This window comes from Centroberyx affinis, unplaced genomic scaffold (genome assembly GCF_046629955.1).
Source record: "Centroberyx affinis isolate AG114_WGS23_722 - 3 ecotype Tasmania unplaced genomic scaffold, CSIRO-AGI_Caff_v1 ptg010157l_1, whole genome shotgun sequence".
Lineage (NCBI taxonomy): Eukaryota > Metazoa > Chordata > Actinopteri > Beryciformes > Berycidae > Centroberyx > Centroberyx affinis.
The window spans coordinates 116,567-132,047 of NW_027284750.1; the positions used below are offsets into that span (position 1 = coordinate 116,567).

At 42.5% G+C, this 15,481-nt stretch overlaps 1 protein-coding gene across 2 annotated transcripts; it reads left to right on the plus strand.

The window, feature by feature from the left end:
- Positions 1-952: 952 nt before the first annotated feature.
- Positions 953-14,629, plus strand: LOC139640665 (AN1-type zinc finger protein 3-like). Of its 2 annotated transcripts, XM_071514847.1 has the most exons (6): positions 953-1,401; positions 7,672-7,712; positions 10,548-10,739; positions 12,498-12,563; positions 12,657-12,827; positions 14,439-14,629. In XM_071514847.1, the coding sequence occupies exons 1-6, from the start codon at positions 1,334-1,336 to the stop codon at positions 14,591-14,593; spliced, it is 693 nt and encodes a 230-aa protein (XP_071370948.1). In that variant the 5' UTR covers positions 953-1,333; the 3' UTR covers positions 14,594-14,629. The 2 variants fall into 2 exon arrangements, with proteins under 2 accessions (XP_071370948.1, XP_071370949.1); XM_071514848.1 differs by lacking the exon at positions 12,498-12,563.
- The last annotated feature ends 852 nt before the right edge of the window (positions 14,630-15,481 follow it).

The following is a 15,481-nucleotide window of genomic DNA, read 5'->3' on the forward strand; positions in this document are numbered from 1 at the left end:
CAAACTGATGCACATTATATGGAAACAGTGTTTTCAAGGGGGGGGGGGGAGCATACATCTTGGTGTTTGTTTGCACTTTAAATCAGTAATTCTCAACCTTTTTCATATTAAGGACCCCCAATTTAGTCCACATTAGGGCCACGGGCTCCCATTTAAAAAGATTTTTTTTTCTTCTACATTCTCTAATTGTCTTCACTTCTTGTAAACGACATAATGCTGAAGTTTAACAATTGATCAATTTGCTGGGGGACCCCCTGGAACCCCCTCAAGGACCCCTGGTGGTCCCCGGACCCCACGTTGAGAACCACTGCTTTAAATGATCACTGACTGGAGGCAATGGTCTATCCAACCTTTTACTGACCACTACATCATTGATTAGATGTTATTCTATTGCTGTCTGTAAATTCAGCCTCTGAGACAAAGGCATTTGAACAACACCAGATCTTAATTTTAGCCTCTAACCCAGGGGCTGCCAAATATTTTCATGTCAAGGACCATAAAATAGACATGCACAAGACCAGGGACCCCTGTTTGAGACGATTTTGTCCCAAGGAATCCCAGGATTCAGGAGATTTCTGTAATTAATTAGGTGTGACTTGGTGAATTAAATAGCTTTACAGTAACAGTGAGTGCAGTGAGAGCAAGTCAATCCCTATACATTCTATTATTGTGCTTACTTAAGTGGAAACACCAGTGAAATTGAACTACTCCTCGTTTCCCCAGGTTTGTAACTGTATATGATATGATATTCACCTCTCAGTTGGTGGCATTATTTTTGCCTTCATTTTGCTGGGCAATATTGACATTACGGTTTGATGGACGCGTTTCCGGCCCCGCACACTCCGTCCCAGCGACGTGTGAGTAGGGGTGGTCCCGACCAGCGCGAGGGGAAGGCCTTGCTCTATCTATTTATTTTCCTTTGAACAAACGTCCAACGGATTTTAACGTCTCCGTGTTTTCGTTTAACGCCGTGCCGGTGGATATTTGGTGAATTTTGACGTGTTTTCAGTTCGTGTAAAACACTCGGACGCCCCCCCTCTCTTTTGTTTGTGGGTCGTAACGTCCGACGGGTCCAGCTGATTGCATTGAGTGCCGACCGTTCAATTATTCCCAACTGAGCCGTTTTATTAGGCTTAACGACGGGGGTTTTGTACTCGAAACGGTCAAGTCTCTTTACCCTTCTTCCTCAACTTGTGGACTTTAAACGACGAGGACATACATTTTTGTTTAACTTGAGTGTGGGATTTTTTTTTTCATTGAACGACCAGGCCCCGGACTCATCCCCAGCCTCGCGTTTCCATATCGGTTTTTTTTTTTTTTTTTGTTGGAAGTCATGGGAGATACGAGTGAACGAAGCAAACCTCCTAGTCTACCTCCCCGGTGTCCCTGTGGATTTTGGGGGTAAGAATATAACGTCTAAATTAAGTGAAAGTACCGCTAGATTGAACCGAGAGGTAAATGTGGATGTAATATGCCCAACGGCTTTAGCTAGCTAGTCCAAACCCATTGTTGTTGTTCTGTTGTGCGGGCCGAGGGTGGGGGGTTGGGAAGTTAATAAATATCCTTTTAGCTTGAAAACCGGCGAATTTACCACCGTTTTCCACGTTTTAAAACACATTCCCGTCGTGTAAATCGTCAAATGCCGTTTCGTAGCCTTCCGATATCGTGTTTTAACGCAATTCGGGGTTTCAGGAGATGACGTATCCGAGATAGAAAATGATTTATTGCCAGCAGGTTCCTTTTAAACCTGCCCTAGCTGTGTATTTTCTACCCAGTCACCTCGAAAATAACCAGCAGTAAAACAATTCAAACGCCTCTTGGTGGTTATATCCTTAAACTGAGCTGTACTGACTATCTGTCTTAAGTTATTTTTCATCCCTTTACATTCTCTCTTGTCAAGTGGTGGATGTGTTTTGCATACCGGATGTGATTCACTAATGTTTACCCCTTAGGAAAAATAACTACAGTAATCCTATCATACATTGTACAAAGACACATTGCAAACATCACAGCCAATCTATGAGTCCTTTAGTCATGTTATAGGAGATACAAATACCATGAAGTGCGATAAGATTACTGTTATCTCATTACTGAGCCCCAGAAACGCACTATAAGCCCCTATGGGTTATTACAGGAATATTAAAGTGCTTTCTTCTTTGTAGGGTGGTGACAGTTCTTGCAAAATACAGCCAGGAAACCACAAAATCCTCCTGTTTTGAGGTATTATCAAAGCAAGAACATGTTCATATGACTACCCCCCCCCTCCCCCTCTACATTCACTGGCTTTACATTATGGTGTCCAGCAGTAAGCAAACTGGGACCAGTATCCCACCTGTCAATGTCAGGTGACACAAATGGCAGCGTTGTGTTTACGGTCCTGCTGCCTCAGAATAACACCTGGCCTTGGGCAACTGGCTGTCCAACACATGCTCTTAAATCAAATCATAGAAACTCGAAGCCTTTTTAAAAGGTCTTGAATACCGTTGAATATCATTTTTGAACTCCGCTTTAGAGGTCTTGAAAATGATGATATTTTTGTGTCAGTGCTGACGACAGCTGATATTTTGTGCCAATATGCAATATCTTTAAATCTGACAATTTTTATGTCCAAAAAATGACATGTATTCAGTATTTCCACCGATGATTTTGTTCTTGCCAGGATGGAAAAGCCTCTGAAACCGCATTTAGACCATCATGGGACAGTAAAACTCTCCACTGAAAACCAGACTAATAGGTGGTGGGGGTGGGGTAGGTGGGGTAGAAGCTCCTACAGGCAGGTTGGGCCCCACCCCACCTGATTAATTGTAGGTGAAACTTGCTTACTGCCTTTTAAATTAAGTTAATGCACTTTTCATGTAGTTTTGGTCAGGGAGGAGCCTCAGACTGGTCAATATAATTGGGTTAGGGATATAATATTTAACAAAAGCCCAATATCGGCCCGATATATCAACAAACCCATATATCGGTCTAATCCTGGTAGAGGGTATAGGGATTAAAGTTTTTCTGTTCTCTCTTTGTCTTATCTCCTTTTGTTTGCCCTGCTTTTTTTTTTGTTTTTGCTCTGCATACTACTCTGATGAACCAGTTTTGTTAGACACACCTTAAAAAAAAACATTTGACTTGGCTGTGCCCACTTCTTTCAGTGGGCATGGTAGAGTCTTCCCACCCATCATCCTAATTACAGTGTCACCTGTATTGGAGGGTGCGGTTAGAGTAAATGACTCGTGATTTCTCATCTTATTGGCTGATCATCTGTCTACCGTGAAATGTAGGCTATCTTTGTGCCATTGATGCCAGGGAATCGTTCCGGGGAAATTTTGTTTGGCCCCTTTTCAAGTCACTATATCTGGATAAGGCTATCAATTTGGCATAGCATTGTTTGATAAGAGAGCAACTTTTGGTACTGATATGAAATGATCAATAGGTTACTTTCGGCTTATATTTGGATCTTGAGTCATACAGCAGCATTCGGTATATAATACTGTCACAATGGAAATTTCAGTCCTGTTTCAACACCGTTGCAAGAGATTGAATTCAATATTGAATTCTGTAAGCATTCAAGACTTTCATCAAACGTGTTGTGCAAGTTGAAATTTCACTTCAGCGTCACTTCGAGAGGGAGCAAACTTGGATAGTTAAAAGACGAAGGAGGAGGAGGAGGATTGGACTAGACAGAGCTGCAGCCTGGCTCCTGACAGTGGACTGCAGCAGTCAGCGCAAAATTTGAACTGCTGAAAACATGACAACAGTGTCAAACGGTCTGCCACATCTTGAACTGAATTCAGGCATGTTGCCATTTTATACCAGTGTTTTTATGAGATTTATTCCTCCAAATAAAATTAAGAAACGAGTGGAAGAAGTGCAGTTGGGAATCTCTACTGATGTAAATTATTATGTGAGTGGGAGTTGTTTCTGTTAAAATCGACTTCTCTACCGGTTCATCTTTGTTTTCCTCCCCCTGTATCTAAACTCCAGGTGGCTGTTGACAGGATCACTATCAGATTTCAGTCTTGGCGAGTCTTAGACCGCTTCACACTGCAGGACTGGGCCGACCAAATCAAACACGTCTGAAAAAATCTTGTCAGGCTCCATCTGGCCTGGAGCCGCCGGGGAGGCCAAAGTTCACACTACATGATAATCTGACCGACTGTCAGGCCTAAGTGCCGCCACTCCCCACCCAAACTCCCCCCGACAGTTGGGATGGTCTAGTCGGGCTTAGAATCGCCATTAAAATCAGCCTTTATCCTTGTACTTGGACCTTGACTACTTCCAAGGCCTTTTAACACTAGAAGGCACTCGGAGAGCACAAACCTCCGCCAATGCTGAACAATTCTCCAACTTGCTGTTACACCCAAAGACATCATTCTTATCCCATAAATTTCAACTTAAATTGATGTCTTGACCCTGCAAACTTATCCGTAGGATTTGGAATCAAGTCTCTAGGCTATCTCTGTTAGTTTCATAATTATGGCTAAAAAACGATAATCATTTAATGGCAGACATCCCAGATCTGGGTCGGCACCAAAATCTAATCAATTGCTCCTTGGCCCAAGGCCTATCTGTCGACCAAATTTCATGGAGACCAGTTCATAAGATTTTGAGATATCCTGCTGACAGACAAACACAGACAAACTAAATAATGGATGAAAACAAAACCTCCTTGGCAGGGGTAAAAAAAACAAAAACGTGTCGGCCTGTCCTGCCGCATTGGTCACATAGCTCCTGTAGGCACAATGATCTGAAAACCCTACAGACTTCCAGCCTCTGTGCTATTGACAGGACTCACTGCTGACAGAAACGGCTCAGCCTAATGTATTGTGTTGCTACTAATGTCAAAGTGGAAGAAAGGTCCAGAAGGTGAGGGACAAACATTACCTACCTCAGGGAAAGGAGAAATCACCAAGAAAACCAGCAGAATATATTAAGAAGACATTTCCAAAATGCTAAATGACCATTTAGGAGAAGAAAATCATTACCTGAAGTTTACATGCCAATATTTGTAAAATGTAGACCGCCCAGTCTGGAAAAGTCTCATTATTTTGTCAACCATGGACTTAATTTATGTATTGTCCTTTTTAAAAAACACCATAAGTAACATGTTTACATTTTGAGCTGTCAGTCATTTTGTATAAGCAAGTCTCACTTTTTTCTTATGGTGGAGGTCTCATTTTAGAACAGAAGTTGTAATTTCCATGTGAGATAATGAGATGCTTTTTACAGAACCATTAGCATAGTTGAGATTGTGCGTAAATAGACTGTATTCAGCTACAGATTCACACATTGGCACAATGACTTTAAATATGTCAGGCAGTTTGCAATGAAGAACCACTTTATTTGCAAGTATAATAAATGCACAGGAGACATTAGCAACACATTTTAATGCTGTACATGTTGACACGCGTGGTTCAAGTGCATTAGGACGTCATATACTAAACAAAGGGAAAGTGCAAGTCATATGATAGATAGTAGAGCTGCACAATTCAGTGAAAACTTATCACAATTGTAATATTGGAACAGCAATTTCAAGGCTGTGATGGGTTAAAAAAGGCAGATTTTGTTTTGCTCCATTGTAATCATTTCGTTTGCATTCATGACTTTTTCCTGCCTGTCATGCCCATCCACCCTTAGATTAACCAACTCTTTGTTTGTTAGGGTGTTAGTCGACTTAGACTTCCATTGCTTTAGTCGATTAGGGAGTTCTTCTAAAATATTATTTATTTAGTTCACCTCTGGCATCAGATGAGTACACATGCATTGGTCTTCTTTGATGAACAGTAGATCAAAATGTAGAGGGGTTTTTGTGTGTGTGTGTGTGGGGGGGGCAAATCTGTTGATTAAATGGACTAATTCAGTATTCCAATACAAAATCTAATGATGAGCAGAGGAGCATTAAACATTAGATTAGTTGAAACTTTAATGATCCCGGTGGAAACTGGGTCATTGTAGCCGTAAAGAAAAGGATACGCTGTAGATGACAGAACCAAAAGAATGTTATGAAGATATAACGACAAAAAAGAACATTATTGAAGACAGTACAACCTGCAGATAAAGATTTTGTCCCGATTAAACGTAACTATCAGCTTGAGAGCGTTAAACATAATCACAAATAATAACAGATCCCCCGCATGTTGTGTCCGTGTCTCACCGTGTTATTGCCTTTCATTTTGATTTGTTAATATAGCTAGTAAGTACTAATGAGATTGCATTAATTGAAAATAAACAGGAAAAAATTCAATAAAATTGCTTCAGAGCTTACCGTCAAACCCAACAGCGGATGCAAATGCTCTCCAAGCATCGTTTTGGAGACGTTTATTAGTGTAGTGTTTCAAATACAAGCTGTAGAGAACTGGGGAAGCTTTGAAAGGCTGTAATCGACTTCTCATCCATTTTGCACTTGCCAGGCAGAACTATTGTTCATGAAACAAAATCACAAAGGGAGACGAGGAAGCGAGGGCATCTGGCTGCTGACGGCCGATGACTGTGAAAAGTTCAGCTTTCAGTTCAACTTTTTCTCAGCCGACAAGCTTGTTGAGTTTCCACACATCAGCTGAGTTTCCCGGTCGCTCAGCTCTGTAGGAAATGAATGGACTTCCGCTGATCATGTTGCTCAGAGTGTGATTGCATTGGTTACTGTTTGTTCATTCCCAACCCACAAATGGGCACAAACACACACACACGCACACACACACACTTGACAGTAAGAGGCGAGATCAAAAGGCAGCAGCAGTTGCCTGTTGCTCGTTTATCACAGTAAAATAATCGACTTTATTACAACCTTATGCTCCTGCCTCGAGTGACTTCTGGCATCTCCCTCTCCCTCTCCCACGCCAGTGTGTGTGTGTGTGTGTGTGTTTGCTTTCCTCCCTCTCTGTTGTCACTTCCTCTCATCCTGCCTTAAACTTGTTATAACACACGGCCGGTGGCCATGGCAACTACAGAGGCACAAAAAAAAAAATGGGTCGAGATGAAACATCAGGAGAGGTTGTGAAAGACGTTTTAGTGACACGCAAGACGTGATGTAACTATCATTTGTGTAACTACCATTTGTGCTATTAAATAAGGGCGAGAGCCTGCTAGTGTCCCACTGACAATGATAAAGGACCATCATACCTGTTGAGAAAGGGTAATATACCAGTTTCTCTAGAAGTGGCACTCTGATTTGTCTTTCATGACATATATTTACTTTGGCAGGATAAAATTGACACTCATGAGCGCCGGTCTATGTAAAAATCTGTTCACTTAGCTAGACATAGATGAAGTTTGCTTTACGTTTTACGAGAAAATCATGCTACAGATAGTGTGATTCAGCAAAATATTTCTGATGAGAAAATATGTTACTGTAAAACACGTTAAAGAAAGTTTACATGGTCTTCGTTTTGTACTGTGAAAAATGACACATTTTGGTACTGTGACAACACTTGCAGTAACTAGAAACATGTCTTGGGCGTTTGAGGAAACTGGGTGGGTGGGTGAGAGTGGATTTGCCAGTTGGGTTATCAAGTGGACACTTTCCATCAGTCATAACAAGGTTTATCACTGTCACTATCATTTTTCTCAGAATAGAGACAGATTTCCTTTAGTGGAAGTCCTGTTATGGGTCTGACAAGCTTAGCCGAAGAGTTCCTTCCTTAATCCAGTCAGAGTTTGACTTTTTTTCTCTCCTCTCCTCAGGTCCAGTAAAACCATGAACCTCTGCTCCAAATGTTTTGCTGGTAAGTCTTTCTCGCTCCCTAACACACTCTGTTTCCCAAATGACAGAGATGAGATGAGGTGATGAGACGAGAGCTACTTTATTTATCCCTGATAGAAATTTGTGTGTCTTCCTGCAGCTGAGAATTGGGAGAAACATACAGGGAAAAATTTGTGACAGAGAGATGAGCGAAAACGAAACAAAAAGAGAATGTGGTCAAAATGAAACACAGAAAGAAACAGAAAATTGCAAATGCTCATGGTTTCTTCTTTTTTTTTTTTTTTTTCAATGAATGCATCATGCAGCTAAATTCATACTGTTACATGGGTGGGAAATAACCACCAGCCAATTGCTGACAAATTTTAGCTGGGTCTGCAAAGTTGACCATTCACTTTGGCAGGCAACCAACATCAATTGGTCATCCTATTCTATTCTAATCTATTTGTCTGGTAAAATGGTAAAAATGGCCCATGGAGTTTGAGGTGTGCCACCCACTGAGCCCTGAGGACAAAAAAAAGCCAGTTTCCTACTCTTGTGCTGTCAAAAGTCTGTCATGGTACCAGCAGCCATTGGGCTATAAAGTCTGTATGAGTTGTAAACATTTGTTCAGAAATGCATATATTTGTGTTTCACTTGCCTCCACTGGTTCTGAGATTGGTTGCACCTGTAAAATACATGTTCAAATGTTGTCAATTTACAAAATGTGTACATCACTGAAATATAGGTGGTTGCAGAGGTGCTTTTAAAATATGTTTGAATCAATAGAGGATATTGAATTCCAAGTCTCCTATGGTGGTTGGTCTCTTTTTGTCTCTAAGGGATCGCGTCTACATTTTAATATTCAGCTGGCTAATTCTCTTCACCAGGCACATGTCACTTATCATGGGGGGGGACAGTTCTACTTTTGTCCTTTCTCTAAAGTTGCTTCTTAGCATGCTTAGCATTCCTCTTTGACAGCAGCTAGCTGCAGCTTGAGGCTAGGTGTGCCAGCTGATTTCAGTGAGGAATGCTAACAATGTTAAGAAGCCATTTTAGGGAAATAGAAAGACAATTAAAGGGTTTCACTCCCAAATGAGATAACCACCATTTGGCAAAAAATGATGCCGAAACTTGTAAGATGACTGTTGGCATGAAAGAAAAGCACACTGTGGTTTATCATTATTACCATTAAAGTTATCACCAATCTTAAGTGCTTTGCTTACAGAGTATTTGTGTTTTTGAGGGTTTGGTTATCTTGGCGTTCGAAACATAGACTCATGAATTTTAGGCTCCAGTGTTTTTCCAAAGTGGATATCTAACATTTTGTTATGAAACCCCTATAATGTAGATCCATTTTTCTCCCTCAATGTGACAAGTGTCTGGCAAAGAAAAACACCCAATTAAAATTTGAAAATGTCAAGGTATGCCTGGAAGTTTTCCTCATTGACTCCTATAGTCTGTTTTTCAGAGGATGGGTTGAGGGTGCGCTGGAGCCCTGGCGGTGGCCATGGCAACCGGTGAATATGGCAGACAGCGAGGACCTAAGGGCCCCCGCTTTTGAGTCAAGCATCACAGACAGCAGTAGAGCTCAGAATAGACTCAATACACATGAGTATGGAGGCTGAGAAAGAAATGGGTTAGCCCACGTGTGGAGGGGAAGCTAAAAACTAGGCTGCCTGCTGTCCGGTCCTGTCGAGGCTTCAAGCTGTGAAGGAGCAGCAGGGTGGCGGACTGAGCATTTCCTGATGGATCAATAACGTCTCACATTATTACCGTCATTATATTAAGAGGTCTGAAGTGCAGGTCAGTCATCTGAGATGATCATACCTTTCTCAGACCGGATCATGTGGGTTTATAGTGGTAAATCATGTCTGTAAGACTTGACAGTGTAGCTGCACACTCAAAACTCTTTAGTTATGAGTAACTGGCAGTGTTAATGCCATGCTTTACCCAATGAGCTACAAAGTACCACAATTAGCTGGGTAAAACTGTCCACTTAACCATGTAGGTAGACTTCGACTACTTTTAAGTCCTTTAAAGCTGCATGTTGGTGGCTCTAAATGGCAGCAAGAGGTCACTGCAAAATTTGAATGTCATACTCAGAATTCCTGTAACATGATGTCAGTGAGCTGCACACGTGTTCATGTTTACCAAGCCGGCGAGTCCGTGATCGCTTTAAGGACACCAAAGGGGCGAGAGAGGCAAAAGATCTAACTTGTTGGTGAGGCCAGCTTTCTCTGGACAGAGAGCTGCTCACTGCTGTTTGATTCGTCACTGCCTGTAGGTGGAGACGCGACCAAACCGACACCAGAACTCAATAGGGCGAATCTGCAGTGTCTCAATTAGTGGGGATGGGACTCTCTGCTCTGTTGCAGCCACACTTTGTGATTTAGCCTGATAAGATGGGTGTATGTTTATATACAAATCTTGTCTAGTGCAGCTTCAAAATGTTAAAAATCAATATATGTTGGCCTGAATAAGGCAGTGGTATGAATACCCTCTTTTTCCCCATGCTTGTAACTGCTACAGAACAAGCCTTTATTATTACCGATGTTTTGACAGGCAGGCTGTTTTCATTAGGGTGTCCTATTTCAACAGGCCCATCCATTGAAATAGAAGTAATAATAACAGCTTTCTCTGCATAGGGGTTTGAGGTTTGCTGCCGTACTTTCATGTTTTCTGTATTACACATCGTAAGAAGGCACATTATTAATCCAGGATTGAGTGGTGTGATTTCCCTAGACTTTCTCAAATCGTGTTTTCACTATTTCTGTCCCGTCTCTCTCTCTGCCTCCCTCTCTGCCTCCATCTATCTATTTCTCTGTCCTATTTCTATATTTCTGTCTCTGCTCTGCTTACTTGCTGTCCTTGACCACAGATATCCAGAAGAAGCAGCCAGGGGAGGACTGCACCTCCAAGCCTATCCAAAGCACTGGGAGTAGCCAATCACCTGTCTTCAGTAGCGAGACGAGCAGTAGCAGTAGCCAATCTCTATCGTCGTCGCCGCCCACTAGCTCTGAGCAGCCGTCGGCCGAAGAGCCCTCGCCCACGTTTCCCAGCACGAGGGAAGGTAAGACGGGACAGCTAACGTTTCCATGCTCAACACGGTGGCAGTAAGTATTATTTGCCAAATATCCATGGGAATAAGAAAAATACACCACCAGACAACAAAATGGACCCGGGAATGCAAGGTGCATTGCCAGTAGCTGTTTTTTTTTTAAACGGTGTTAAAGTGTTTTAGGGTGTATTTTTCCTTTTTAAGTCTTTAAGGTCGGCCCAGTGTGCTGCTCTACCTTGAGAGCAGTGGCAGAATCACTCTAATCGGCAATTAGAGCAAACAAAAAATAAAAATACCAGAATTTGTCTTGGTGATATTGGTGCAGAGACACGACAACTAAAGTAGTACCGCAGTACACACTGACACACATGGTACACAGTGACAACAAGACCTTGCATACAACGCACAGGGACAGTGCATTACACAGACATACTGTACATTCAGCATCAAATAACTGGGTGCATTCAGATAGCATGGTGAAGGTCGCTATGCTGAGGAAGATTGTGCTAAACGTGCTTAACGTGCAGCACTGCCCTGACAACATTCTTTTTGTACATGGATATACAGTATATATTGTATTTGGATACAGGGCATAGTCAGATTGGTCTATAGATACACATGGACTATTCAGGTACTTGCATGGTACAGCTAGCTTTGGATTACATTGTTTTCTGTACATTCTTTTTTATCATCTTTTTATCTTTTATCGGCTTTTTATCATCTTTCTATTGTCTTTTTACGTCTTTTATCTTAACTCTATCTTCATTTTATCTTACTTTTATTCTGTTATTTTATTTATTTTGGTTTTCATCAGATTATACCACTAGTTACTTGAATGTTTGCTCTTTTCCACCTCTGTCCTCTCCTATGAATTTAATCCCTGTTTATTAGTTTTATTTCCTTTTATCCTGTTTTTAAAGGTGCTATATAAATAAAGTTATTATTATTATTATTATTATTATTATTATTATGATTGTTCGACGTCGACATGGCCAACAAAAAATACAAATTCGATGTTTAGATTTGGTTCACTGACGAGTTATGAGTAGGGACCGCTTTATACCTTGTTTCTCCATGTTTTGTCTTATTTTTTTCACCATATTGGTTCCACGCATCTAGAACTAAAAAAGGGCTTCAAATATGCTTCATAAGATAGTAGGATCCCCAACTTTTTTTTTCAGTACGAGTCGACATGAAATCAAAAGTGACTTGTTTAAGACGTGGAGAAGGATTGTGGAGCTAATATGCCGTGTTTAGGAGCCCTACTCACAACTCTAATGCCAACAGTTTACATCCATCGATATTAGTCACTTCTTCTCTACATAATGAGGAATTAAATGATGGATGACGGTATGATTTACATGCTGTAAAGAAAGGGTTTCATTCCAAATTGCCATGTATCTATTTTGACTCATTCATTCACTCATTTCACCCATGATTCAGTGTTTGAAAATGACAGATGACCCCATTCTCAATATTGTTACTGTTTGAGCTGTAAAGGCATTACAGAGTTGTAAATGTGGCATTTGCGCTGACAGAATGATTGATGGCACAAAATTGAAACAAATGATGGTGTTTTTTTAAAGGATAGTAGGTAACTTAATTCCTTGGTTGTCAATGTGACAACACTTCAGAGATATTAAATGGTGAACTTCTGGTAGTGATATGTTTTTTTTTATCCAGAATGGATGTATGGCATTTGAGAAGAGAACTCCTCATGTCTCATTTTGGAGCAGAATCTTAAACTGTCTCTTCATTTTCCATCTGCAGGCGTATCATGCACAGAAACAGCCCAAGGCACACTCTGCACACCCACAAAACGTCCTCGTGAATCAGGTACAGTCGGCTTCTTGTTCCTGCGCTGAAGCTCTGCGTGCTCTGCCCCACTTTGAGTCCTAACCGTTAACCCCCACACGGTTTTCTTCCCAGCCTCGGGGTCAGAAAGTGAGGCGACGCCAGAGAAACGACCACGGACAGAAGAGAAGGAGGCGGGCGGCGAGGAGGCCCGCGGGGGACCCAAGCAGAAAAACCGTCGGCGTTGCTATCGCTGCCAAACCAAACTAGAGCTGGTACAGCAGGAACTGGGCTCCTGTCGCTGTGGTCAGTACCCAACAGATCAATGCTGTTCTCTAAAGCATCAGGTTTTCATTCTAATGAAACACTACAGCAGCTGATTTCACCGATTAGTTCCCCTCTACTTTGGTTGAAAATGTGCTAAGCAGTGAAATCAGCTGCTGTAGTGTTACGTTGGAATGAAAACCTGCAGACCTACATACTCCTGTGTTACGACGCCACATGTTTGAAAACCGCTCTAAAGCAGACGTGTCAGCTCCTGGGTTCAATCTTAGTTGATTCTTAGCATTTTTGTTTATCACCCTTGGTGTACCAGATGGGTGGGCTTTACTGCATGAGTGCAATTAAACTAATACCAGTATTACAGAAGTTTCTGCGAAACAGAATTTCAAATACTTCTCTGTGATTGTCTAAACTCTTGTCCTATACGGCAAAACTCACCTATCTGGCACCTAAGTAGGCTGAAACAGATCATGAAAATTCCTATTTGCACATGCCTATTTTGTAAAGATCTGCCTCTTGTCTGATGCAAACTCTTGTTTTTTTCAATCCACCCTAAGTAAGACTGGGTGACTGGGTATTTGGACATTTTTAGTACCGATACAGGTATCATTACCTCAAAATCAGTACTGATACCAAACAGTACTATTTTACACTTTGATGAAAGCATTTTAACCGGTTTAGGTTTTTCATTAATCTGTTTGCTTCTGCAAATGAATTAATGTCAGAATCCTTCCTTGGAAAATGCTAATTTATATAGCCTTTACTAGTGCTCTGATACATTTTATCATTACCACTATTTGGAAATGTATTCATTATTTTACAAATTGTACAACGTCAGACATCAAACTGCCGTTGAGAGGGTGTGCTGATATGAAGTAAGGATTCCTTGGGGAGACACGGATACTTTGAGGACCTGACAAAATTTCAGGGTCTCCCTCCTGTCTCGCTGTTCTCTTTCTGTCTTTGTGTGGGAGAGACTGTCACATCAAAGTTGATTGTGAATTCTGTCAGTATAATGTTTCCTTGCTTATCAGCGAACATGCATACCTCGCAGAAGAGGAGCGCTCATTTGCAGCTGTTTCGGAGAAAGTTTTATATTTCGCTCTTAAGTTTCAAGTTGTCACTTCCTGTACTCAGAGAAGATTTCCCATCAGTGACCATACTGACACCAATTAATTCAATTAATTTGGGCAAATAGGATGAATCTACTGGGTTGCAGCCCCAATTTATGATTTTAGGCTGATATTTTTACACAAAAATCTTGCCTAGTGCAGCTTTAAGACCTGTTCCAAATCGTTAGGGTCCGCTGGTAAACTCGGCACACAGATGATGCACCGAGCCGCACTTATTTCAGTAAAATTAAACTTTTATAACTGGTTGACCTGTTATTCCTGTAACCTTCCTCCCACCGAAATACACACTGGGGGTTGGAAGCAAGCATCGCAAATCAATTTTATCGAAAAGGTCAGAAGGAGTGTTGTTCTGGGAGATATGTATGTTTGCCGATCGGCGAGATTAAACTACCAGAATCTGCAGTGGAGTTTGACACGATGTTCTCTCCGCATACACACAGCGAGGAAGACGGAACATTTTTTCGGGGTTACCTCCTCCCTAACCTCTCCTTTCCCCTTCCAGGCTATGTATTCTGCATGCTTCACCGTCTACCTGAGCAGCACGACTGTCTGTTCGACCATCTGGGCCGCGGGCGCGAGGAGGCCGTCCTCAAGATGGTGAAGCTGGACCGCAAGGTGGGCCGCTCGTGCCAACGCATCGGGGAGGAGTGCTCCTGATTGGCCACGCTGCGACCAGCCATCCGATCGGAGATGAGGCGCTTAAGAGGAGGAGGAGGAGGAGGAGGTGGTGGTGGAGGGAAAGCAAAGGAGGGACGAAAAATGGGGTGATGGGAGGGAGGGGGAGGGGGAGGGGGAGGGGAGGGAGGGGAGAAGAGGAGAAGGTGGAGGGAGGGAGCATGGTTGCAACAGCCTGCATTTGACCCTACAATTCTGGATCTGAGCTTGACACAAGCCCTGTCGCCGTCCTGCCCGGGACGTCTGTTTGGACTCTATACTCTGGACAAAAAGCCGCTCGGGGGGGCCAGCGGGGGCCGTCGCGGCTGTTCTGCGGAGCCACATTCAGTATCGCATGTTCACGCACACAGCCTTAACTCCCCCGGTCTTCAGAGAGGACGCCGCCGCCGCCGAGAAGGATCCGGTCAGCCGTATATCTCACACAGCCCCCCCCCCCCCCCCCCCTCCCCCCTCCCCCTCCTCTTCGCTCACGCTCCTTCGTTCATTACAGGAAGTTATGGAAGACGAACTGTTGTAGCGTTTCGGCTGAACTGACCCGTTTCTCTCAGCTGGATTCTCATTTGACAGCAGTTGGGTTTCGTTTTTTTTTTTTTTCTTTTCACATTTCTCGGTCGTGGGGGAGGGGATCCAGCTCTATCCCATGACCACTCCTCAGGTTGTCATCAAGGGGTTGGAGTATCAAACCTGTAACCCCACTTCTTCTTTTTTTTGTTTTTCTTCCCCCCACCCCACGTCTCCCGCCGTTTTGGTTCATGCACGGCGTCGGTAACAGTGTTTAGCTCGTGCATGGTACCAGTACCAGTGTGTTTGTGCAGGTATGAGCGTGCCATTTGGTAACGTGAGGTGGTCTAAGGATGCTGTCATGGTTTG

Excerpts from the sequence above, each read along its gene's own strand:
- LOC139640665 (XM_071514847.1), top strand. The coding sequence starts at position 1,334 with ATGGGAGATACGAGTGAACGAAGCAAACCTCCTAGTCTACCTCCCCGG. Across the intron at positions 1,402-7,671 it reads TGTCCCTGTGGATTTTGGGG|GTCCAGTAAAACCATGAACC; the intron begins GTAAGAATATAA and ends TCCTCTCCTCAG. Across the intron at positions 12,564-12,656 it reads AAAACGTCCTCGTGAATCAG|CCTCGGGGTCAGAAAGTGAG; the intron begins GTACAGTCGGCT and ends TTTTCTTCCCAG.